We start from the raw sequence: 25,884 nt of genomic DNA on the forward strand, positions 1-25,884 counted from the left end.
CTTCAGTACTTGAAATTTCCTGCCTCTCTTTTGCTGAAATAAGCGAATGGCAAAACGTGAAAACAAACCGTGTGTTGATTTACTTCGTGTAGCGAAAATAAGCAAATTTCGGCAACATGTCTGTCGTGTGATGTACAATATTGTAGCCAGACGATAATCCACTAAACATTCGAGTTTTGAACTGTGGTTTTGAATGGAGCTGCTGTTTTAACAAGGAATTATTCATTTCGAGGATAGGATTTTGAAAAAAATAACCCTTTAGTGGTTTTGACGTTAAGGGGTTCTGAAAGGAAGCTTATTTTGACTGTATTAAAGTGTTCGGGGCGAATGCCTACAAAGTTCAACGGACAACGACACTCTCTTCGATAACCAGAAGAGATCTCAAACATCAACGAAATACGAGCCGACAACAATAACAATTAAAGGTCACATAAACTGTTGCATTACATACGGTCACCTGCACAGTTTTGGTGCGAACAATAGTTTTATGCTCACGTATACATCCTTGATGGGTTCTTGGTATTTCTAGCCATGGTTCGCTTTTAAATGCATTTTATATGCTTAGTCCGTATTTTATACCTACAATCCTAGACAAAAATCCATGGGACACTTAAAGAAATAGTGCTCAGTGACCATTCCCTTTGCATTAAGAACGCATTGTTTAATTTTCCGAGCCCCCCTTTCCCCCCAAAACAATGTTGAGATATTGTCCCACGGTATGATGGATAGAAACCAACATTGAATTGGGGGTGGGGAGGGGGAGGTCAATACAATGTCAATTTTTCGTCGAAGTGGTTAAGTGTCCCAGGACTTTTGTCTAGGATTGTATTTGTGAGCTCAGTACTGAACTCGCTATTTTTGGCTATAATGCGATTGCACATGTATTATTTCAATGAAATATCAACGGTTTTAATGCAAATGTAGGTCCACGGCATAAAAGACGTGACACGTGACATCAGAAAATAAGGGGGGAGGGGTGGGTGAATTATTAAAAAAAAGGCCAGAGAAGCAGGACTTATTTGGATTTGTGGTCGCTCTAACTGTATCTTTGTATAAAGAGGACGGTGTTTTGTGACAAAATCGATTAACTCATCACTTTTTGAACAGATTCGAGTCAATAGGGATCAATATATCGCCTTCATCAGACATGAGGACTATGTCGGAAAGCCCCCAAAACGATATCTTTATCGCAACAAAACAAACTTGACAGGGTTCTACAGCGATTTTTCTTCTCAAACAGGCAAATCTCTTTTTGGTCATTGAAAAGAAACCATTCTTTTGGCTGTTAATAATTGAACAGGTCTGCTCAGCTGAAATTTGACACAAAGATAAGTGTCACTGTTCTGTTGTAATGAGATAATGAGATACGCTAACATTTCTCACAACAGTACTCGCCACTGTTTTCCGCTTTTTTATGCCCTAGCTCAGAAATATATGCGTGAAACGCAGCTAAACCGATTGAATATTCAAATAGGAACCCTTTATGAAGTATTCATAAACGATGCTAAACGTTTTGCTCAATTTCTCACAGTACTCGGTGAACAAGCGTTGAGATAAATAATATATGCTAATTATTCTACTCTTGGTTTACGAGTGAGTACTGTTAAAGAAGTGATTAAACGAAGAACCAGTTACAACTATCGAACGTCATGGCATTGAATACACTATTCTTGATATGCTGAGATGAAAACCCAATGAAAATGAGCACGTTCTAAATATTTTAGCTCAAAGAATCACGCGAGTACTGTTGCGTTTCCGGTCGAGCACTGTTCAGGGTACTTACAGTTCTGAGAGGAAATATGATGGTTTTGAACACTTCTAAAGGCGCTGTTTCTTGGCAAAGAATAATAAAGATGGAAAGCAATAACGATCCCTGACATTAGTGTACCATGTTATACTGAAAAGAGTTTGCAAAGCTTGTATTTGGGCGCTCAAAGACTCACAAAAGAAAGCAACAGAAAAAACAGTCAATTTCTCCCAAGGAACGAATTCCAACAGCTACACTTTGTGGCTCGAAAAGAACTCCAAACAGAGCTTTCCTGTTACATGCTGTAACTGTTCACAAACATTTGTGCAAATAACTGCTAGAACAAACACATTTTAAACCTATGCAACCTTCTTTCGGACGCAAAGACAATCCCGATTTTTTCGCACACAAATACTGTATTTGTGAGCTCGGTACTGAACTCGCTATTTTTGGCTATAATGCGATTGCACATGTATTATTTCAATGAAATATCAACGGTTTTAATGCAAATGTAGGTCCACGGCATAAAAGACGTGACACGTGACATCAGAAAATAAGGGGGGAGGGGTGGGTGAATTATTAAAAAAAAGGCCAGAGAAGCAGGACTTATTTGGATTTGTGGTCGCTCTAACTGTATCTTTGTATAAAGAGGACGGTGTTTTGTGACAAAATCGATTAACTCATCACTTTTTGAACAGATTCGAGTCAATAGGGATCAATATATCGCCTTCATCAGACATGAGGACTATGTCGGAAAGCCCCCAAAACGATATCTTTATCGCAACAAAACAAACTTGACAGGGTTCTACAGCGATTTTTCTTCTCAAACAGGCAAATCTCTTTTTGGTCATTGAAAAGAAACCATTCTTTTGGCTGTTAATAATTGAACAGGTCTGCTCAGCTGAAATTTGACACAAAGATAAGTGTCACTGTTCTGTTGTAATGAGATAATGAGATACGCTAACATTTCTCACAACAGTACTCGCCACTGTTTTCCGCTTTTTTATGCCCTAGCTCAGAAATATATGCGTGAAACGCAGCTAAACCGATTGAATATTCAAATAGGAACCCTTTATGAAGTATTCATAAACGATGCTAAACGTTTTGCTCAATTTCTCACAGTACTCGGTGAACAAGCGTTGAGATAAATAATATATGCTAATTATTCTACTCTTGGTTTACGAGTGAGTACTGTTAAAGAAGTGATTAAACGAAGAACCAGTTACAACTATCGAACGTCATGGCATTGAATACACTATTCTTGATATGCTGAGATGAAAACCCAATGAAAATGAGCACGTTCTAAATATTTTAGCTCAAAGAATCACGCGAGTACTGTTGCGTTTCCGGTCGAGCACTGTTCAGGGTACTTACAGTTCTGAGAGGAAATATGATGGTTTTGAACACTTAGGCGCTGTTTCTTGGCAAAGAATAATAAAGATGGAAAGCAATAACGATCCCTGACATTAGTGTACCATGTTATACTGAAAAGAGTTTGCAAAGCTTGTATTTGGGCGCTCAAAGACTCACAAAAGAAAGCAACAGAAAAAACAGTCAATTTCTCCCAAGGAACGGATTCCAACAGCTACACTTTGTGGCTCGAAAAGAACTCCAAACAGAGCTTTCTTGTTACATGCTGTAACTGTTCACAAACATTTGTGCAAATAACTGCTAGAACAAACACATTTTAAACCTATGCAACCTTCTTTCGGACGCAAAGACAATCCCGATTTTTTCGCACACAAATACAATCCTAGACAAAAATCCATGGGACACTTTAAGAAATAGTGCTCAGTGACCATTCCCTTTGCATTAAGAACGCATTGTTTAATTTTCCGAGCCCCCCTTTCCCCCCAAAACAATGTTGAGATATTGTCCCACGGTATGATGGATAGAAACCAACATTGAATTGGGGGTGGGGAGGGGGAGGTCAATACAATGTCAATTTTTCGTCGAAGTGGTTAAGTGTCCCAGGACTTTTGTCTAGGATTGTAGTCCGCAGATTGAGTCGGCATTTTATACCTCGATTCGTGTTTTATACCCAGTCCGTAGTCCGTAGTCTGCAGTCCAAGTTTTATACTGACCGGTGATCAAACCCTTAGAACACTAGATTGAGGGTGTCATTATATTTGTGGTCAAACCCCTACTACATTTGAGGGTGTATTACATTTGTGGTCAAACCCTTATTACATTTGCAAGCGTTATTACATTTGAGGGCCTCATTACATTATTTTGAGGATGTTATTACATTTGTGGTCAATAAAATTATTATAATTACATAATTTTGTGGCTTCTACAAGGTGCTACATGTATGATCTTTATCATTCCAATTTATAAAAAGACATAGTCCTGAATAAAGGTTTTATTCCCTAAATTTAGGGCACTTCCAAGTCTAAAGTAAACAATAATTTACAGTTTGTAATGGCAATAGAACCAATTTAAAACATTTTGTACTGTTAAGTGGGGCTATTTGATTTCTCAGTGAAATAGAGATTTTTAAGACAACTGCAAAAAGTAGAATGTCTGTTTTCTTTTGCAGATTTTATTCCTGTAACGTTTATTTTACCAGCAGATTATAACTTGTTTGTGGAGGAATTTAGAAAGAATCCATCCAGCACTTGGATCATGAAACCCACCAATAAATGTATGTTATATTTTCCGTATATAATGAAAAATTAAATGTACATACATGTATGCATGCCTAATTTGTAAATTAACTTCAATAATAAGAAGTGCTGAAGTATATTGGCCAAGTGTCGGCACAGGGTGAGTCACCAACAAAAAAATCCTTGAACAATGATAATCATTGCTCAAATTTTTGTGTTAAGCAATTTTAACCTGTTAGCAGGGTACTATGCTTGCTGCAGGCACCTAGTTAAAACATTACTAAAAGATGTAACAGTCAGTATCAAAATAAAGAAGTATCAAGATGGTATATTCAATTAATATAGGAATATAACAATAATTATAAATTTAAAGTGCTATTTAGTAAGTTATGAAAAAATTTCTACCCCTTGCAATTTAAGGGGTACCAAGGAGAATTGCACGAAAGATTAATAACAGTAAAAGTGAGTCCGCTATGTGAACATGTGTGGACTTTCATTTGATTAAAAGTTGACATTAAGAATTAATCAATGAGTTACTGTAGCAGTCAACAACTTCAAGTTTCGAATTGAGTAATTCGAGATACAAGGCGAAAAAACAAAGAAATTATCAATCAATTTATTTTTTTACAACTTAGACTGTTGGATCAAGAACAAAATGTACTATTACTTGTCTTATGTACTACGCTTCAAGAAACACACGTTACCATTGCCGCTTGGGATGTCACGCAATGTGAAGGAGCGTGGTGTGACCCTTTATCACGTTGTTCACGACAAATGCCTTTTTTTCATGCAAATAAAAACCCCTAGAATCCTACAAGAACAGCAGTTATTAGACCAAAAGCCTTTCCTTACCGCTAGCAAGATAGGATACTATTTTCATTAAAAAAAAGAAATGTTGCGTGGAGCACGTGAACTGTCTCGCATCGCTTGTTTACACAACCCTTACTCTTTGTGTAAAGTTTGTAAACAACTCATCGAAAAACTTCTTTCAATGAGTTCTTTTTTTAACCTTTTTGGAATAAGAGCGTTTCAATAAGCTTTCACAAATAATTTCTTAGTAGCTTACGTAGAAAGGCGGAGAAATATATTTTTCTGTTCACGAAATATTCACTTGAAGTCGGTGTTTTGAGAGGCGGCGAAGGACGTTATTTGAACCGACAATTAAATTATTTTGTCGCACGGTTTGGATATATGCATACCGCTGCCTTTGAAGTTGTTCCTTGATGTATATTTTCCAGCCACCACACGCCCTTCCAAAGATGTGTCAAAAAAGGCTTCTAGATTCAAGAATAAAGTGCGACTTACTCGAAACTGATCGAATTTCTGGGTTTACTGCCTTGGCTGCCCATCTCAGACATCTCACCGAAACTTCGGATTCTCCGATCACTTTCGAAAACTTCCAAAAGCACTAGCCCGAGTTATCACGGAAAGTGACCCCCCAATTGGAAAAAACTGCATCACAACAATGTGTAGACTTTAAAGTCCACACAAAAATGGCATTCTCTGTGTTCGAATGAGTTAGAACCTGCATTTTTCCAAGTTATCCTAAACAGGTTCTTACTTAAATAATAGTTAGCACAAATTCAGGCTATTCAATCAATCAATCAATCAATCAACTTTATTAAAAGAGGGTACGGCAAACAGTAAAAACTACTGACAAACAAGCGGCCCTCGGATTACAAATTACAACTACATAATATATACAATTTAAAATTTGAATTAAAATACAGAAATTTCTAAAAATAGGAATTAAGAATTAAAAAACTGTAAAATGATGAATGTCCTTAAGGCTAGATGCGTAAAAATCATAGGCCATTTTTAAAACAATGTAGACTCTCACTTTTCTTTAAGAAATTGGGAAGAGTGTTCCAAAGTCTAGTTGCTCTCACGCTAAATGATCGCCCTCCTTCGGTTTTCGTTTGAAACGGGGGCAGGCCAAGTTGACAGAGCCATATCGACTATTTCTTTCATTTATTTCAGAGTTTGGCACTAAAAGTTCGTTCATATAGGATGGGCTTTGGCCATTAATACGTTTGTACACTTGTGTTAAGATGTTTTTTTAACCTCGAGATGAACCGGAGCCAATTTAAAATCTTGAAAAGTTCAACGCTGTTCGCTCGTGTGTCGGCGCAAGGATAACGCGCGCAGCGCGTTCTGGAGGCGAAGAATCCTCTGCAAATTCCCCAGAGAACACGACGACCACACCACGGAGGCGGAGCATGTCTTGCTTGATCATCGCGTTGTAATTGCTATCTTTGTTGAAAAGGGAGAAATTTCTTAATTCTTTTAATTCTATTAAGGTTCTTATAATAGGCTCTTGTTTTCTGAAGAAAAATTTCCATTTTTGCTGATAGAATTTTAAGGTAACTCTGTCGTGCGTAACCTTTATCGAGAACCCTGCATTAAAGGTAAAGGTAAAGTCTGCTTCGAGCCTAGTGGCCCATACAGGCCGGAGCTTATCCCGGTTTCCGTAGCATTAAGTGACTAGGAGTGGTGCTAGGAGTGGCGCGGTGGCCTAATGTTTAGCGCGCTCGCCTCTGAGTCGAACGGCCCGGGTTCGAACCTGGCCGGGGCGCTGCGTTGTGTTCTTGGGCAAGACACTTTACTCTCACAGTGCCTATCTCCACCCAGGTGTATAAATGGGTACCGGCGAATTTACTGCTGGGGAGTAACCCTGCGAAGGACTAGCATCCCATCCAGGGGGGAGTAGCAATACTCCTAGTCACTAACCCTGCATTAAGCTGAGTAGAAATCTTTCTAACTCGAAAGGACTCAACTATTTCGATTAAAGGCAAGCGTCAAAGTTTACCATTTTTAACCAAGCCAAAGTATATGAGTCGCAAAGTGCCCAAATACAGCATTTCCTCCGCGAAAATAAAAAAAATGCTTGAACTGAAAGACGTTTGAATTCTTCCATGATATGTTCGAACAACAATGCCCAGGATAAACCTTCTACTCTTACTAACTTCATGCAATATTCGATATCTCGAAGAGATCTTTGATTTAACAAAAACTTTACCCATAGTTCTTAGTCTAGAGTAAACTGTTGTTGTTGTATTAGTCACTGGGTAACTAAAGGTGATGTATCTGTCTTATTTTTCAGCCCAGGGTAAAGGGATTTTTCTTATCAACAGACTGTCACAGCTAAAGAAATGGTCTAAAGACAGTAGAGGAACACCGTAAGTAGTAATTTTTGACATATTAAGGCCCATTTACATGACAGAAAAATGTTGGTACTGCTCAGCATAGGCGTACGGGCACCTTCGGACCTAGGGGGGCAGAGACCTTATTGCCCGAAAAAAAAATGGCATGGGTTAAAAGCCGGATAAACAGACATATGAAATGGACAACAAAACCTGCGTTGAAATAGTTGTGTACAAACCTTGCCTGCTTGCTTACATGTAAAGGAAATGATAGTTCTTTAAATAATCTTGTGGCATTGCCCGAAGGTGTCAATGCACTGAATCCTTTTTCTTCAGAAATATTTTATCTATTCACTAAAGTTTAGCAAAATTAAAAGTATTTTTAGGAGGCAATTTACATTGTTTTTTCCCCTACTTGAAAAATATGTAAAAGCGTGTAAAACATTCAGGGATGAATGGGTTTAAACATTTTGTAAAAAGTTTTAAGCTAACCCTGAGATCTTACCATTTTGAGTCAAAAGTATTAGTTTCATTACATTTGTAACCGTATCGCAGCTTTCTTTCAAGGTCTTAAACTGGGTCCACCGCGCGCAAACGTTCAAGCTATGGAAAAGCTGATTGCGACTGAATCAAGCTGAGGGGTCACGCAGAATGTGCAAGAAAAATCATATATGATTATAGCAATTTGCGAGAGGAAACGAAAGCAGATAAATGAGAAATTTGGACTTTTGAACCACAAAGTTTGGTATATTTCCAATACTTTTTCTGTTGATATAATTCGCTTTGATTGTAATGTTGAGATTTGTCTGCTTATTTTCTATTTTTTCTCTGGCTTGTTGCCCAAATTCTTAGCATTTTGCCCGAAAAATGTTGGCACTGGGGGTCTGCAGCCTATGTATGCTGCTCAGGTAAATATGGTAGGCATACTGAAAAAAGTGGTTCGGCATGGATAAATTTTGTCGTGTAAACGACTTTACCTCACCCATGCCAAACCAAAATTTTACCTGTGCTCAGACCTACATGTAGTCACGAGGTAGTCGCACTGATAAAATTGATACGCGTTCCTGAAAATCTATAACCCGGCTCGAATAAAACTTTATTTGACCAGCTTTTGAACATGTTTTCATTTAAAGTTTAGTGTTTGCAAACTGCATTGGTTTCTAGGTGTAAAGTTTTAAGTTTGTTAGACTTTATTCACTTTTTTCGACGTTTTTGCTTGTTTACAAGCTAAAAACGTAGAATAGGGGTTATGTGAACAAAATTTGGAACCACATATTTGTAAACTCTCAAGGGACTTTTTTAATTTCTCAAGGGACTGTTTTAATTTCTCAAGGGATTACTTTCCGCTGTGGGTGATCACTTGCAATCTTGTGGAAAAAAACGTGACTTGTCACATTTACAAACGTTATACAACAATTTTAAAAGTGACATGTCAGCTTTCTTATCTCAACGCACGTGTGTCTGAAAGGCGATCTATAAAAAGTGTCGCACAAACAATGGATTGCGTAACTAAAACACGAATAAATAATCACTAGCACTTACATCGTTTAAAAATTACAAACGTCAAAAATAAACCATACCAAAAAACTCGCTCTTTTCAAAGATATTATTGAAGTTAAAACAAATGCAAGAGATAGGGGCTTCTTTTAGCTTAGGAGCGGTTAAAAATTCGTCATCAGCCTAGGTCGTTAGGGACGAGATTTCGCGTTGACAGAAATGTTGCATGAATCGGCTTTACAACATGCGATCGTATCTACGCAGTTCGAGTGGAGTTTCAGTCAAAGACAGCAAAATTATTTGAATTCGTATTTCATCTTCAAATATAATTCGAAAGCATTCACTGAAACATTAACTGTATATATGGCTTTTGTTTAATCCTGGGTCTTGATATCCGACCCTCGCAGAGCCTAGACAAAACGCAGCTTAAGTGTAACGATTTGTTTATGCTGCAATTATATGCGCAATGTTTTCTCCGACAGTAGTCGGAAATATCCGTATTTTTTTTTCGTGCTTTTTCGTGGAGCAATCGTAACGATACGGCCTTGAACACATTGAACAGCGGTCTACCTATAACAATTCAAATATGGCGTCGCAAAAACAAAGCATGGAACGCATATTTTGCTGTTTCATTTGCCAATTTCGCTGCCGTAATTGACTGCCTCGAAAGGTCCTTGCAATTTTAAAGTATAGAATTGTCAGATCTCGGTGAAATTTGCACTGTTTATTTGTGTAATGTTAAGGAATATGTGTATAAAAACCCGGCGCGGACGAGCCATTTTTAACAAAATTATATGGCTGCATTTCCTCCGCGAAGATAGAAAATTGTTAAACTAAACTACAAAGAAACTGTAATGATAAGTTCGAAGAACAATGCACAGGATAAACCTTCGACTCATACTTCATGCAAAAACGTCGATATCTCGAAGAGACTTTGATTGGAATGATGTTTACTATGGCTCATTTGGAATTCAAAACTGTAGAGTCAAATGGCTTCAAATTTCATCTCACAGCAGTCATGTGGCTAAAAACTTTTCTTGTACCAGTGCCATGTGGCTTTTTCCAACCATATATCCATGCCGTAACTTATATTTGTGCAGTACTTTTTTTCCGTAACTGTTTTCCAAGAAAATACCATGTGTGAGTCCCATTTTAGCTCATTAAATTTATGATAATTTGTATTGTGAATTTTTTTCAGTTAACAATGAAGCTTAATGATTGAATGAGGTGCATGACTGCATGTTTGACCTTTCATGTGTACTTGGGATCTTATTTTGTAGACTTGTTCACCCTGGTAGTAAGGATGCCTATGTTATATCAAGATACATTGATAATCCATTGCTTATTGGTGGTAAAAAGTTTGATCTACGTATTTATGTCCTGGTGACATCCTATCGGCCTCTGAAGTGCTACTTGTAAGTAAACTGCTTTGTGTAGTTTTTATCATCGTTTGTCTTACAACTAAGATATAAATGAAATTAATATGCATGAACTGCTGATAGAGAATGTAAAGTGAAGTAGTAGTCATAATGCAGAACTTTGTGTCTGCAAATTTAAGAAATTGCAAAGAATTCCGGCCAATGGAAATAGCTCTCAAAAATGAACGTTTCTATCAAAGTCACTGAGACATTGTTTGGCACAGAAAGAAAAATCCATGACAGCCCACAGAATGACACAGAGGGGAAGACCAATAACCAATATATATACAACCTCTCTGCCTATGCACCAAACACTGCCAAACAACCTGGTCTCAGAATTCAGGACAAAAAGCTTAAGGGGCGTGGAGATATTGAGGTAATAATTAAAAATAATTATTTGTATGCATCAAAACACCAATTCTCAAAAACCTCAATAAGTTCTCCTGGGCTACTGGAAGAGAATTGAAGGCCCACGATATCCATTCTTGATGAAAGGAGTGACCTCAAAACAAATGAGCCTTGATACCCCAGCAGAGTGCATCAGCATAACTGAAACAAAATGGCTCTTTAGAATTGGGCAAAGTCTACCTGAATGAGAGGGGAGTACAAAAAGGGGGGCAGAATCAAGAGCTCCAGTAAGCTCACACATTAGAAAACATATGAACTCGACAGAGTGGGGACTCTAACCAAACTCAATGACCACATTGAACAGTTTTAGACAAGGGAAACACGTAATGAATCATATAAGTGGGGCCAACATTGCCACAACAAATAGTTTATCAGCTGATAGGATACTACTGCAAAGAGTGTTTTGACAGTCTGAACTTGACGTTCAATAATCCCATTGGACTTTGGGTATCTTGGGCTGGAAGTTAAGTGCTGGAAACCCCAATCCTTGGAGAACTGCTTGTAACTTTGACAGTCATATTGTGGCCCATTGTCCGAGATAATGACCTCGGGTACTCCTTGTTCCGACAGTACGCCTTTGGTGAGACCTACCACTTGGGTAGGTTTCTCAAAGGCTCTGACATTGCAGACAAATTTGGAATGAAGGGGGCCATGAAGGTTGCTATGCCAAGGGAGGTTTGGAGTTCCTGGGCATCCTGTGACTCCTGAATGGCCTTGATGGATCCGGGTGAACCCCTTCTGCATCAAACAACATTCCGAAGAATGTAATCTTTGGCTGACTGATACTGCATTTGTCCAGGTTGAAAACGAGACCATGCTGCCTTGCTACTAGCATAAGATTATGCAAATTGGCATCACTTTTTTCTGTGGTAGGGCCATGCACTGGGATGTCGTCGGCAATACCAACAGTTCGCAGACATTTCTCAAGAATAACATCAACATCAGCAACGTAAAACTTGGCCTTTGTTTCACTGGTCAGGAATCATATAAACATTGGATAGAACACATACCATGCCGGGGTATTGATGTACAGTACCATTGTATGCAGTCAGCTTGGTTTGGCTTGGTGTTGTAGCTTTTGGAAGGCCATTTTCATCCAGGCAATCTGGAAATATTTTCCTATACATTCTCAATGTAATAATGTTTCCTTGTGCTCCAGTATCTACTTTCACTTTCAGAAGAGCATTTGGATTGACAAGATTTGGCAGTTTCACTTTAATATGAGCAAAAGCTTCATCTCTCTGCACATTGATCAGCACCAGTGCTATCAATTTTGATGCTCTCAAATAACAACTCCTCAAAGCCAGAACTTGTTTCTTTTGGCCATCAAAATGTGGTTGGGGTGGTGGTCTGGTTTGCCGGCCTCCATTTCACACTTGTTCCCAATGATTGTACAGCTTACATTTCTGGCATCTTGTACCATATGCTGGGCATTTTTTTCCATGGTTGAGTCCACATTTCCCACATTGTGCTTCTTTTGTTTGAGCAATGTCCATTGCTTTGTTGAGCTTTAGTTTCTCGTCCTTTCCAAGGAGGTTTTCTTGTACTTTTCACTCTCGAGTACCAATAATTAACTGTTCAATTAAACATTCTTCCATTGTCTGAAGCCTTGCAATTGGAAACGAGCAATTTGAAAATTGGACTTGGTCTCCAGATACTTCGTATTAATACTTGTTGAAAATCGTATCAGTTTTCACTTTGTCTTCATCAATCAATTCGAAGGAGTTGAAGACTTTAAGGCCTTCTTCGCTGATCCAAAGTAGGACATATGTGGCCCTCTCTTTTTCTTCTTTCTTGTTTAATGGCCCGTCAAAAATGAGCTGACAGTACTGTTTGAAAGTTTTAAATGCTGTTGGCAAGTCGGTGTCATTCCAATCCATATGTGGCGGTTTGTTTTCAGATTACTCGCCCATACTTATAAAGTGAAGTGATGACTGGTACTCCATCTTGCAAACCAGCTGCACGATATGAACAGTAGATGTCAAAATCTGTGACCATCGGGTTTATTCAATGTTCTATCTGCCCAAAACAATGCTGGTTGTGGTTGTCCTTGTCACCGCTGCCACCATGTAAAGATATGCTATGACTATTTAAAGATGAAGCAGGATTCAACAAGGATTACTAACACACCATTACTCGTACAGTTATCCAAGATAGGCATTCTATCTGACGTGCGCAGAGACCATGTGGTCCATAAGTAGCTAGGGAACTAGTGACTAGCCATATCGTGACAGCTATAAGCTAACCAGAGTGTGTAGTAGGTGAACATGAGTGCATAGTAGGCTTAACCAAGTGTAGTAAGTGGCAGAAATTTTAAAGTTTTGCTTGTTTATAGCCTGTGATTATGTTTTGTTTCGGCAAATTTTGATTGTTTCAGCAGTTTTGTTTCAGCAGTTTCGGTGGTTTCGTTTCATTGTTTCGGGTTTTAGTACTTGCCGTCAAACAGTGTTGCCATGCTCAGGGAAATGTCAGGGAAAAGTCAGGAAAAATCTAAGTTCTTGTCAAAGTCTCTGTGAAAAGTCAGGGAATTTTGTTTTCATGCGTTCAAAATGCCGTGAAAAACGTAAAGAGATCAAATATAAAAAGAAGAATATTGATGGTCTGCAGAAAAAGCTAAAGCAAATGTAAAAGTGGAGTTGGCCTATTTGATAATTCGCACTATTCATTTTGATACCAGATAATTAAATGACTTACAGTACTTAAACCGAACACAAGAAACTCTAAGCTGTGTGAGTTTTTAGATTTTTTATGTTCTGGTCACTTGACTTAGCAAATACAGTCAATATAACTACAGAAAATGAAGACAACCTTTAATATTATAGAATAAACATGACCAAAAACTTAGCCCAGGATACTACCAAGTGAGGGAGCCCTAGATATGACGGTTAGAAGTCAATAACCATTTTGTAGCTCAGGGGCCCCCCCTCAACTTACTTTACTATCTCATAAGGTCTTGAAAGTGTTACTGGAAATTAATGGAGCTGTATTAATCTATTTCAGGTACAAACTAGGATTCTGCAGATTTTGTACAGTCCAGTATAATGCAAGTCTGAATGAACTGGACAATATGTTTGTACACCTTACAAATGTGGCTATCCAAAAGTATGGGGTAAGCAAATTCCAAAAAAATTAGTAATGATGTGTGAGATTGTGGATTTCAAATCAGTTCTCTTTTTAAGGAAGAATATAATCCAATCCATGGAGGCAAATGGACTGTTAAAAATTTGCAATTTTATCTTGAAGGAACCAGAGGCAAAGAGGTAAGCAATGCAGTGTGATTCAATTGTTTTGCTGTAGTGTGTTTCATGGTGAGTTTTGTTTTATTTGACCAATCAAATTGTAAGGAGTGTTACCTTGGGCAGAGTGGCAACATGATTTGCATGCTGACTGAACAATTCCTACATTTGTTTAAGGTGGCTGAATACCATTTTTCGCATGCTGTTTAGATTTAATGCTAACATGATTCTGATAGCACGTGCTCAATGCTGCTGTGCACAGTTAATCAAAAAGTTGCAATCAGGTGTTTTATTGTCCTTCCAGAAAGGCCTGATTTCTAACAAACCACTTATTACTCGGCTGTTTACAAAAAACTTCACTTTAACAAAGGACTGAATTTTTTAACTTTCCAGCACAATACTTGAAAACATAAAATTGCACAAAAATTAAAACTCCCTCTGTTAAACCTTTATTAATGTCGCAGTTCCCATGAAAATCTGCTTTGGACACTTATAAAGTAAATTAACACAATGACCACACAGTATATGGCATTAAGGGGGCTTCACCGCTCCGCAATCGGCATGACAAGCGAACTTCCATTGCATAAGCAAACTTTTGACCCCCAGTGGTAAAACCTGTGCTGGATCGGACAAATTGGCAGGGCCATAAGCCTAAGGGCCTGATTACATGAGCCGGACTGGCTCGGTTTGCCGAGATCTCGGAAGGTCTGTTAAACGCAACAAAAATCAACTTCGCGATTACATGAAAACCGGGCCAGCCCGGTTAGCCAAGATGAAAATTTTCCATGTAATTGCGTTAAGCGGGTCAGCATTAAATTTCTCTTCTGAGCACAATATCCGACGAAAAAATCAATGCAACTCCTATCCAGATGCATAAGTGCAAAAAATTAACCACCAAATAATGTTTTTATTGCCGGAAAAAGGTAATTAAGATCATTCGTGCTCTAATCATTTATGCTAAAACCGGGCTGAAAGTCATCTCGGCAAACTGAGCCAGCCCGGCTAACCGGGCCAGCCCGGCTAATGTAATCAGGCCCTAACTCTAAATGGCACTACAAGCTGACCTATGGTCAGCAACGTGCTAGAGTGTAGACAATTGTGACTTCGCGAGCCTAACTTATCTCCCCAGCACTACGAGCCGACTCTGCTAGCACGTGCTGGATTGGACAAGAAAAGGAAAAAATAAAGAGTATAAAATAAGTTTACTAAACGAAGCTTAGGGAAGTCGCTGCGAGACTTAACCGAAAGCGTGATTAACAGTGGTGAACCTTAATTTATTATTAATAACAATAAACAAACCTCCAAAGGGAGGGAGGGTGAAAAATTACAATTTTTGAGATGAATTAAAGTTACATATTTAGCGATATTGCTAGTGAATGATGCTAAAGTTCAAACCTTACACTCTTTATAGCCAGACAGCTGTCTGGATTTAGCCCAATGGTGAAATGTGTACTACAGATAACAAGAACTGCGTGCAGCATAGTTTGAGACATGAATAGAGGTATTATTAAAAACTAGCCATACAAAATGCGTAATATAAAAGTACTAGACTATATTGCAACATGTTCACTGTAAGAGTCCTTTATAACCATTATCTTTTTAAGACAAGAAAGGTCTAAAGATCTGTTGCGTTACATTACACTAGAACTTAAATAGAAAAAACCACCAGGGGCCTCGGGAGTGTCACGCTCCATTAACTGCGCTCTAACCATTCCCTTTAAAGCTTTATTACTTTAATGTTAAAATGTAACAATTTCTCCATGTTTGCTGTACACAATCGGTAAAGAACTTCTACTGACTGAATTTCCTGAAAACTTTAAGAATCCAATCTTTTTGGTCATAATCAGCTGTGCTGCCATGGTAATGCATCATGGTCTAGCTATAGAGTAGCCTGAATTTCAGACATCCCTCTCTGGTCGCCTTCTCCCGAGAAGGGACGTCTGAACAAATTTTGCCCTAATGCCGTCTGGTGATGTCACTACCCGAAAACCGGGTAGTGATTTTGAATGGTTAATTTAAAAATTATTTTCATAATTATGTGAAATTATGATTGAATTTTAACATGCGAGGATTGTAATTTGAAAAAGTTTGAAAAGAGTTCACGTTCCCAGAAAAGAATTTATTAGTCATTTACCTTGAGTTTATTACTTTATTAGTTTACCTACGGTTGAAGAATAGTACCGGTAATGGTAACCGGAAGGTTTAAAGTTGGCGGCATTCGTAGCTTCGACATGCAGTGTTTTGCCAAATTTATACATATTCTTGTTTTGTCAACAAAGCCGCTCTACGCTAATGTCCTATAGCCTCGATGAGCCAGTGATTTCTGAACTTAGTGACCAATTTGAATTCCGTTTCTTGATGCCTCTGTAACCGTCTAAATTGATTCATTGAAGTACTCATGAGTGTGTTGTATTTGTCCACTGCGTAACATATTATATAATTTTGATTGCTAGACAAAGCAAATTAGTTCTGATTAAATCGGTTCCGTAAAAGAATATAGCCTGCATTTGAGTAAAATCTCATCCATTTGTCTTAAGTTTTCAACAGTTTACTATTAAAACAATTTTATACCCTGTATCCTTTATTGAAGCGATTTTTCTTTCACAGATTCATGGCCTTGACAGTAACTTTTCCGCATGAATTAAACCAAAGTGTAGTGATGTCACCGGACGGCATTAGGGCCAGATTTGTTCAGACGTCCCTTCTCAGGAGTAGGCGACCAGAGAGGGATGTCTGAAATTCAGGCTAGGTCTAGAGCCCCATGAATAAATTACAAATTTATGCAGTAGCTTCTAACTTGCCAATTTTGAGCTCATCAGCTGCAACTGTTTGGTTGTGAGTGCAAAATAAAGGATAGGTACTTCAAAGATTGGAAGACTGTGTTCAGCCACCTTAATGTCAGCTGGTAAAAGTTGTGAATAATTAATCAAGCAGTATGGTACTGCTTACATCACTGTTATCCATGAAAACTACAAGTTCCTCCTCCCCTCCCACGTCACATGATCTACATTTAACTCTGAGTCTCTTAAGTTAAGTTACTGGTAACGGATCATATATCTCTACCCTTTCGTGAGATCAAGGTTCATCATCATCTCACAAGTGAAAACTCAAGACCAATACAAACGTATTTTGATAAGTTTTTTATAGGAATGAGGGAAAATTAGTGCAACTCTCTGTTGTAAAATCTTAGAATTTATGTGCTGTCAAAATACAAGTAAAATCACCAAAAAGTAAAAAAGGGCCTAATTCAAGGGTCCTTTATCTGAAAAAAAAATCCCCATGGAAGAATACCCCCTTACCAGGTCTACCAGTCTTAAAGAAGCTGCCATGTAATTCCGCTGATAGTATAATTTTGTGTGCACTGGTAATGTGAATAAAGAGAAAAAATTACTAAGCAAAAGTTCACTTTACAACTGTTCGGTCCGTTTCAAGAAAAAATGAACCTACCCGGGCAAAAACCATGCTATGGGCATGACATGTAAGTGTACTTATTATTAGACAGCAGTCTTGATAACCTAAAATTTTATGTTCTTTTCACCGCTTGACTGTAATGGTGATTTAGGTGACAGATAAATTGTTTGATGATATCAACTGGTGCATTGTTCACTCCCTCAAGGCTGTACAGGTACCATGTCATTACTTAGCTTGTATATTAGGCTTGTTATTGTGACAACAAAGTAATTAATAAGTCATTGAAGGAACCTTGAAACATGGAAAAGTTGAGACTTATTGTATTTAATATAATTATACAGCTCTGATTATTTTAACAGCAATTTTTGTCAACTGAATATGTCCATGCAAAATTTTACCATACAAAAATCTCTTGTTCAAGACCTATTTAGTATATTGTAGCTCAATATGCTTGATATTTGCTCCCTAGAATGTTATAGCCAATGACAGACACTGCTTTGAATGCTACGGGTAAGTAAAACAAAACAAATTCAATTACCTTTCTGACAAGGTTGTGTTCCTCTGTTTGACTTCTTGATGTTATCTTTACATTCTGTAAATCATAGCTCACATATGTGTAATAGAAGCTCTGTTCTTCAATTACAGTTATGACATCATAATTGATGACAACCTGAAGCCATGGCTTATAGAGGTTGGTACAAAGAAAGGATGTTGTTGTTCTAAAGCCTATACATATATACCGGCCATATCGGTCAAAGAAGGCCAGCCTTGACTAAGTGACAAGCTGGCTTCGAGTTGTTCAAAGCGTGATCCACCTAATCCAGGATAAGCATGAATTTGATTTCAGTTTTGTAACTTTTCAGGGTGGTTTTCTGCTTGTATTTTGTACTTCCGATTATAAGCCCCCCCCCCCCCCCGGATATAAGTTCCCTCTGTCAAATGACAGTACTGAACAGGGCTAATTGTTGCTTTATTAAGCGTTTTAGCTTAAAAACGTATTTCAATCAACACTCCCGTGACTCGTTTCGAAACGTTTTTCTATTCCGCTTATAAGCCCTCCCGGATATAAGCCCCTTCACAAAACCCCTTACGAAGTTGTATAAGCCCAGGGCTTATAACCGGAATTTTACGGTATTTCAACAGTTATTGCATGTATATATTCTGTTCCAATAAATAATAGCTTTCTAATGTAGAGAAATATAAGAGAATAACATAAGGTAATGCATCAGTCAATTCCAAGCGAGATCACCCCCCCCCCCCCGGGCCCCCCGGCATTTGACCGCTACTGAGGCCCAGATTGTGGGGAATTTGATCGAACAGAAGCCCGGAAAGTCGGGCATTTGACCGTTGACAAAATGTGTCATAAACTATAAAACGCTAGCGAGCTCAAGGGCGTGAAGTTAGTATTTGGTTACGTTAATGTAAAATACCTAGTTTCAACGTATCTATCTTTTTCTATAAAAATTGGCTGATAAAAAGGGCAGGAGTGTCCGTTTAGGCCAAGTGTTAGCGAGAAGCTAAGGTAACTGGTTGTTAGCAAATCCGCTCGAACTTGTAGGCAAAACGACCGCAATTCAACGAGAAGACCGACTCACAATCTCGCTTGGAATTGACTGATGCCTAAAGTCCAGAATTGTGGATTGTTGATACTGTAGTTGCCATTTTGATAAGTTTGATCCCATGTTCGCATTTAATTTCTGGACATCCTTGCTTACAAAAAGGAAGCCATCTCTTTCTCGCCAAAACATTTTTATTTATCGTCTTGCAATATGGGGCAAGCAGAAGCTGTCGAATTTATAGCAAGCCATATAGACTTATAGTCTGAAATTCAGACACTAAAAGTGCCCCCGGTCTTTTGATGTTATCTGATTTCATGGGGACCACTATAATGCCTCCTCGGGCTTTGGCCTCTGGGCCAAAGCCCTGCGGGGGCAATAAAGTACTCCACATGTAATGTCAAGAGTGTTAGAATGAACGTCTAAAAATTGTACTTGCAATACCTTGTTTCCTTGCTACCTTATCACTTCGTTACCTTACGTGAGGTCTTACACAAATCACTATCCTAGGCCAGCGGGTCGTTTACGACGTGACCGTCACGTAACACAAGACAAGAGAGAAATTGTAAAAATTTGACTGTGGATTTCAAGCAACTGTGTCTTGGTGTCCCCGACGTACCAAACTCACCAAGGGTCACAGAGTGCACTTCTATTTTAAAGTATCATCTGATCGGGGATGGAAAGGGAATAATGAATAATGAATAACGGGCTTAAACAGAAAATGAATAAGGAATATTTAAGGTTCAATGCTTGGAATAATGAATAAGTCATTTCTAGTAAAGGAATAACGAATAGTGGTTATTCACCGTGCTCAAACAATATATTTTATATTATCTTCAGGTCAAAGAGAGGGTGGGACACTCAAAATAATTAATTGTATGATGGGCATCTAAAACACTTCTACCAGAATTCCTAAAATAGCGTTTCTGGGGTTCAAAAAATAAAAATTCCCCCGGGGGAGCATGCCCCGGACCCCTACTTATGCATCAAGTCCATCCCAATAACTATCTGGTTACAAACAATTAAAGCTGACCTTATCGACGCAGTGACAATCACGTCCCATTAATACACTACAGTATTTTTGTTTTTGTTATTTTTGTTATTTTGCAATTTTGTCTGATATTCGAAATTGAGCTTTTTAGAAGGGGAGACAACGACTTCGTATAACTTCGCTAAATGGCGTCGGAATGGCTTCGAATTCGGCACAAGACACAAGTAAGCGACACATTTGAGGTAGATTGTCACAACGGTAAATCGACTGCATTGTTCGTGATCTGATTGGCTCCCGAAATTTCTATTGTTAAATCATGTGCACATCGCCGGCGACGCTTTTTATAGATCGCCTTTCAGAAACACGTTCGTTGAGATAAGAAAGCTGACATGTCATTTATGATTTGGGATAGTCACGTTTTTCGCAAGTGTTGACGCACTACTATTGAGTGACGCTTTGATAACCCACAGAGGAAAGTAATCTCTTGATAAATAAAACAGTCCCTTGAGAGTAGACAAGAATGCGGTTCGAGATAGAACAACTTGTCCACTATTCACTATTCTCCTTTTCTTGCTTGTAAACAAGCAAAAAAGTCGAAAAAATCACAACCATAAACAGGGACCGCGCAGAGGGAGGGGCTAGGGGGGCTTTTAGCCCCCCCCCCCCCACTTTTGTGCAAAAAAAAAAATAATAATAAAAATAAAGAAGCAAAAGAGTTGCAAAAAGACGGTAATTGGTTACGGACAAAAGTTAGGGGCAAAGTATACGCGCAGATGAATTAACAACAGACATTGCCATAAAGAATTAGATATGAGTGGCGATAATTATCAAATTAGTTTTCAATTTTAACCTTGTGCTAGTATCAATGCTAGTACAGGTTTATGTATATTAAATGGCTTCATTCTGCAAGTCGACCTCTCAGGAAAACGTATAAATTCGTAATTGGTCAATTTCGATCCGAAGTCGTGACTGGGTTAAGTTTATAACGCGATTCCTAAACAATTGTTCGGTTGTCGTGTCCAGATAATAATGGTGCGATTTTATGCCGCCATTGCGTCCTGGCTTTTCATCGCGGTACGCGGTATGCAAGTTGTTTACTCGTACTGGTAATCCGGCAACAAGTGCAGCTGGTAAAAGATCGTTTTCGACTGCCCGGAGATTAAAAGCGTGGCTTCGTTCAACAATAACCCAAGAGCTATTTAGCAACCTGACGATTTTAAACAGTCACAAAGAAAGGAAAGACAGACTTTCTCTTCTTGACATTGCAAACGAATTTACAGATCGCAACCGTAACAGAAAGCAAAATGTTGGTACCTTTGAAGTATCTGGTTCCAGTTGTTCAAAAGGTGGATAACAGTACAACAGTCAACGATATTTCAATCTTTTATGATAGTGAATTTTAAGGTCCGATAGTAAAATTTAGTTTGCTTTTTATGAATGCATTTCCCGTCATTTTAGATGTATTAAAATCGAAATTTTGAAGCTTGCGCCACCCTCCCCCCCCCCCTCATGCCGCTCACGCGTTCGTCTTTAGCCCCCCCCCCCCCCCCACTCAAAAACTTGCTGCGCGGTCCCTGATAAACCTGCGAGAGTGATATAAAAAATTCCTAACCTCCCTCCTCCGCTTAAAAAAATGGTGCTTGGCTCTTCTTGCTAACATACTAAACTGCACTGAGAACAGTCATTTAGTCAGTGTCCATTTTTTGAGAACATTTTTGTCCTTTTCTTTTTTCTTTACCACATATCAACCTAGTAAAATGGCCCAGCTCACAACGAGTCTCTCGTAGCTCAGTTGGTTAGAGCGCCCAACCGGTATTCTGGGAGGCCATGGGTTCGATTCCCGTCGGGGACTCAGAATTTTTCTTTGTCCCATGCTCGTGTCATGTAGAACATCTTATCTTTATTATTTATTACCGAGCTTAAAATTTACCATCTTTATTATTTACTACAAAACTTGATGAATTCGACATTGCTGATCCTAGCAGTATGCAGGACGCGTGTCACATATCAACCTAGTAAAATGGCCCAGCTCACAACGAGTCTCTCGTAGCTCAGTTGGTTAGAGCGCCCAACCGGTATTCTGGGAGGCCATGGGTTCGATTCCCGTCGGGGACTCAGAATTTTTCTTTGTCCCATGCTCGTGTCATGTAGAACATCTTATCTTTATTATTTATTACCGAGCTTAAAATTTACCATCTTTATTATTTACTACAAAACTTGATGAATTCGACATTGCTGATCCTAGCAGTATGCAGGACGCGTGTCACATATCAACCTAGTAAAATGGCCCAGCTCACAACGAGTCTCTTATACCTGCCAACTTTTTTGGATCAAAGGCGTGGTTTTTTTTCTTGGTTGAGGTTTTCAAAGGGTACTATTTCCGCCCTCCGATCCGGGGTTTTAAAAATTTCCTATTCCTTTTTGGGGGCTTTTTTCCTTTTTTTTTTTTTTTTTTTTTTTTTTTTTTTTTTTTTTTTTTTTTTTTTTTTTTTTTTTTTTTTTTTTTTTTTTTTTAAAACTTTTTTTATATTTTTTTTTTTTTTCCGCCGCGGGGGGGGAGTCTCTCGTAGCTCAGTTGGTTAGAGCGCCCAACCGGTATTCTGGGAGGCCATGGGTTCGATTCCCGTCGGGGACTCAGAATTTTTCTTTGTCCCATGCTCGTGTCATGTAGAACATCTTATCTTTATAACTTAATGATTAATCACCATTTGATTCATAGGTGAATGCCTCACCTTCACTGACTTCAACCACGTCCGCTGACAGAATCATGAAATATAATCTCATACATGATACTCTAAGTATTGTGGTTCCCAATGGAGAGATTCCAGAGTGAGTCAAGCAGTTTATACTACGAATCTTATAACAGAAGTCTGCGCGATATTTTAACATATTGTGTTATTTATTATATACTACTTATTAACCGAGAGTGAGGTCATTACAGGGGAATCTCAGACCGAGGCCTTGATGTATGGCCTTTAAGCACTATCCAAAAAAGAGTATAATCAAGGGAAAAGACACTGGAGGTAAAACTCGCTCTCGCTTTCTGTGGCTCTCTGCGTCGCTCATACTAAAGAAGTATCGGTATGCTTATATTTTTCTTTCAGTTATTGAAAAGATAGTTATATTTTGTCGGCATTTTTTGTTGTTTTCGCCCCCTCGCTAGTAGCTTTTCAGTCACAACCCAAAAAACCCTCGAGCCGAAAAAAAATTTCATAATGCCCGGTCATTACAAGAAAATAATGCCCGCTCAGCAGCCAATCAGAGCGCGCGTACTATGGTAGCCATGTAATAAAACACGATATTAATCAGCTCTTTCAATGTCTGGTGCCAGGTTCCTGCTGTTTTTGTGAAAAAAAGTTTCCTTCATATAACAACCATATAACTACAGCTCACATTAGTACAGAGTAACTGTTAAAAAGTAACTTTCTCCACCTTATGGGTGTTACAAATGGAGAAAAATGAAAGAGGCCAAGTGAAGGATATTGGAACTAAGTGCAAGAAGTAAAGCAAAGTATGAAAGGAAATTAAAATGTAAATAAGGGAAGGACCATTATTAAAAAAGAGGGAGGTATAAAAAATTTTCATCTGCATATTTTTTTTAGTTCATGCACCTCTGCAAACCTTTTTTTTTTCGAAATGGGAACTATATTTTGTTATACATATCGTGTTTGCAAACAATTTATTTTGTCTTTCTTGGCGATGCAAACAACTTTTTCAATATTTTAACCCCCCCCCCCCCCCCCCTCACTTCTTAAAAAAATTATGGTCCGTCCCAAGTGAAGTCGAGTAAAGGATACCTAAGCTTAGTTCCAGGATAGATAGTGAAGCTACACTGTAAATGACCGAAGAATATCGAAAAAAAAAAAAAGAAGAAAACGTATGTCAGAAGTTAATACGAGAATTGTGGTGGCTCTACTGAAACATATTACTGTTTCATGGCTTATTAATGGAATTCTTTCTGTAGAGTTAAATTTGCTTGATAAGTCGTTGCTTTTCTTTTCAGTGTAAGATGGAATAAGTTACCATCCAAAGATGCTCTGGGAAGTTTTGAAGTTTTGTAAGTAAACTATTTGTTACAGAATATAAGCCTTGCAGGGCTTGTTTGTAACAGCTTTTGCATGCGCTAGGGTAAAAATTGCTCCCTCAAATGACGAATGCCGGCATTTATGTCACAAACGCTAATAGAACTAACTGCTAAGTGCAGATGACGCGACGTAATTTTCATGTGAAACAGTGGTCATTTCTGCAAGCATTTTTTACCTTAGCGAATCTTTATGCTCATAAAGGTGGTTTTTTGTACATTTTAACGGTATGCAACTACGACACTCATCCATCGTGAAACACTATTCTGGCTTAGCTAAAATGACCATTTGAATGACAATTTTTCACTTTTAAAAAAGTAAAAGTTGTTGCATATTTACATTTACTTCATGTGTTTGTTGTCTGGTATGAATTCAAAGCACAATTTTGCTGATGGTCGTGTTTTATAATCAATTAGATATGACGAAGAATTGGCCAGCCAAGATGCTTTGGAAAGCCGGGCAGACTCACGATCAAGAACAGGACAAGCAGGAAGCTCTCGTGCTATCAAAGATGGAAAAACAAAACAAGCTACATGGAAATGAATTTTCATCAGTAGTTTCTGTCTTTCTCAAACCTCCTTCAAGTGTGATTAAGATCAAACTCGCTAAACAAACTACAAGTGCACCAACACCAGCTGGGACTCATAATAATATCAAGTTCATTCAGCTAGTCAAAACACTGAAACCTTACACAATTTAAGAAATATATATTATTCTAAGACATTATTCGTTATCACCGTAATGTTTCTATGAACGAAAACCAAACGCAATGGCATTTTGTGGCCAATTTTTTTTTTTGCGATCGCCTTCAGAATGGTTCCCACTCCAACTTTCTCTACTTGATTTTTCTATTAAATGTACATGCAAAACTGGCAAAGTTGAAACGAATGTTCTCATCAGGTAAAACAAAAACATATTGGCTGGAAGCCGTCCTCAGAGACCCAGGGGCATTTAGTCGGGGAGAAACAAAGTAAACCCGGCAAAAATTGGAGCGACTAAAGTTTTCGAGGAGGGAACGAGCCTTACGAGCCCCTGGAAACTGACTCTCTCCAGACCATTTCTAAACGGCCCTGTGAATATTTTTTATGGCTCGTGATTGCATTGAGCAGAAAAACTATTTGTATTGTTCCCTTTTTTTCGACTTTTTTTGCTTGTTTACAAGCAAAAAGAAGGAGAATAGCGTTTACTGGGCTAAAATCTGAACCGGAAGGGATTGCATTCTTGTTAACTCTCAAGGGACTGTTTTAATTTCTCAAGGGAATACTTTCCGCTGTGGGTGATCTAAGCGCGTGACTTGTAAAGTGTCACTCCATAGTTGTGCTTCAGCACTTCCGTTCTTGTAGAAAAAACGTGACTTGTCAAATTTACAAACATTATATAAGAATCAAAAACGTGAGTAGCCCAAATCTTACGTCACATAACCAATTAAGAATGTAAGGGGTTCAGCGCTCGAAGGCAGCGAAGTTTAAAACGATTAAGAACGCAATTTTTACTAGTACAAGTCTTTAGGCGCTAATATTAATTTAACCTAAAATCACATAGCGAAAACACTGAAAGACCGCTTGGACATGTCCAAGCTATTTAAAACTACCACTACGTCAGACCCATGTCACGCGATCTCTCGCTTGTAGCTATAAATAATCATTCACCTATTTTCAGTTTGAATACTCTGCGCTCTGTTTGTGTGAAATATTTATTGTTGTGTTACTCAAGCGTTTGGCTCGGAGCGAGTACAAGTCGTACAATTTACCCGGAACGTGTTAAATATTGCAAAACAACGACTTATTTT

The 25,884-nt window shown here is 38.4% G+C and overlaps 1 protein-coding gene across 2 annotated transcripts in view; it reads left to right on the top strand.

The window, feature by feature from the left end:
* The window catches only part of LOC144661468 (polyglutamylase complex subunit TTLL1-like), a 35,873-nt gene extending 10,901 nt beyond the window's left edge, over positions 1–24,972 (top strand). Inside the window, exons 4-14 of one of the 2 annotated variants that reach the window (XM_078522245.1) lie at positions 4,320–4,391; positions 7,457–7,532; positions 10,274–10,408; positions 13,820–13,928; positions 13,999–14,079; positions 17,618–17,680; positions 17,936–17,976; positions 18,112–18,157; positions 22,733–22,842; positions 24,017–24,070; positions 24,512–24,972. In XM_078522245.1, the coding sequence (XP_078378371.1) occupies positions 4,320–4,391; positions 7,457–7,532; positions 10,274–10,408; positions 13,820–13,928; positions 13,999–14,079; positions 17,618–17,680; positions 17,936–17,976; positions 18,112–18,157; positions 22,733–22,842; positions 24,017–24,070; positions 24,512–24,638 (914 nt within the window). In that variant the 3' untranslated portion in view covers positions 24,639–24,972. Of the gene's footprint in view, positions 1–4,286; positions 4,392–7,456; positions 7,533–10,273; positions 10,409–13,819; positions 13,929–13,998; positions 14,080–17,617; positions 17,681–17,935; positions 17,977–18,111; positions 18,158–22,732; positions 22,843–24,016; positions 24,071–24,511 lie in introns of both variants that reach the window. The other variant, XM_078522244.1, reaches the window with a different exon arrangement.
* The last annotated feature ends 912 nt before the right edge of the window (positions 24,973–25,884 follow it).

This window comes from Oculina patagonica, chromosome 7 (genome assembly GCF_052425735.1).
Source record: "Oculina patagonica isolate OP01 chromosome 7, crgOcupat, whole genome shotgun sequence".
NCBI lineage: Eukaryota > Metazoa > Cnidaria > Anthozoa > Scleractinia > Oculinidae > Oculina > Oculina patagonica.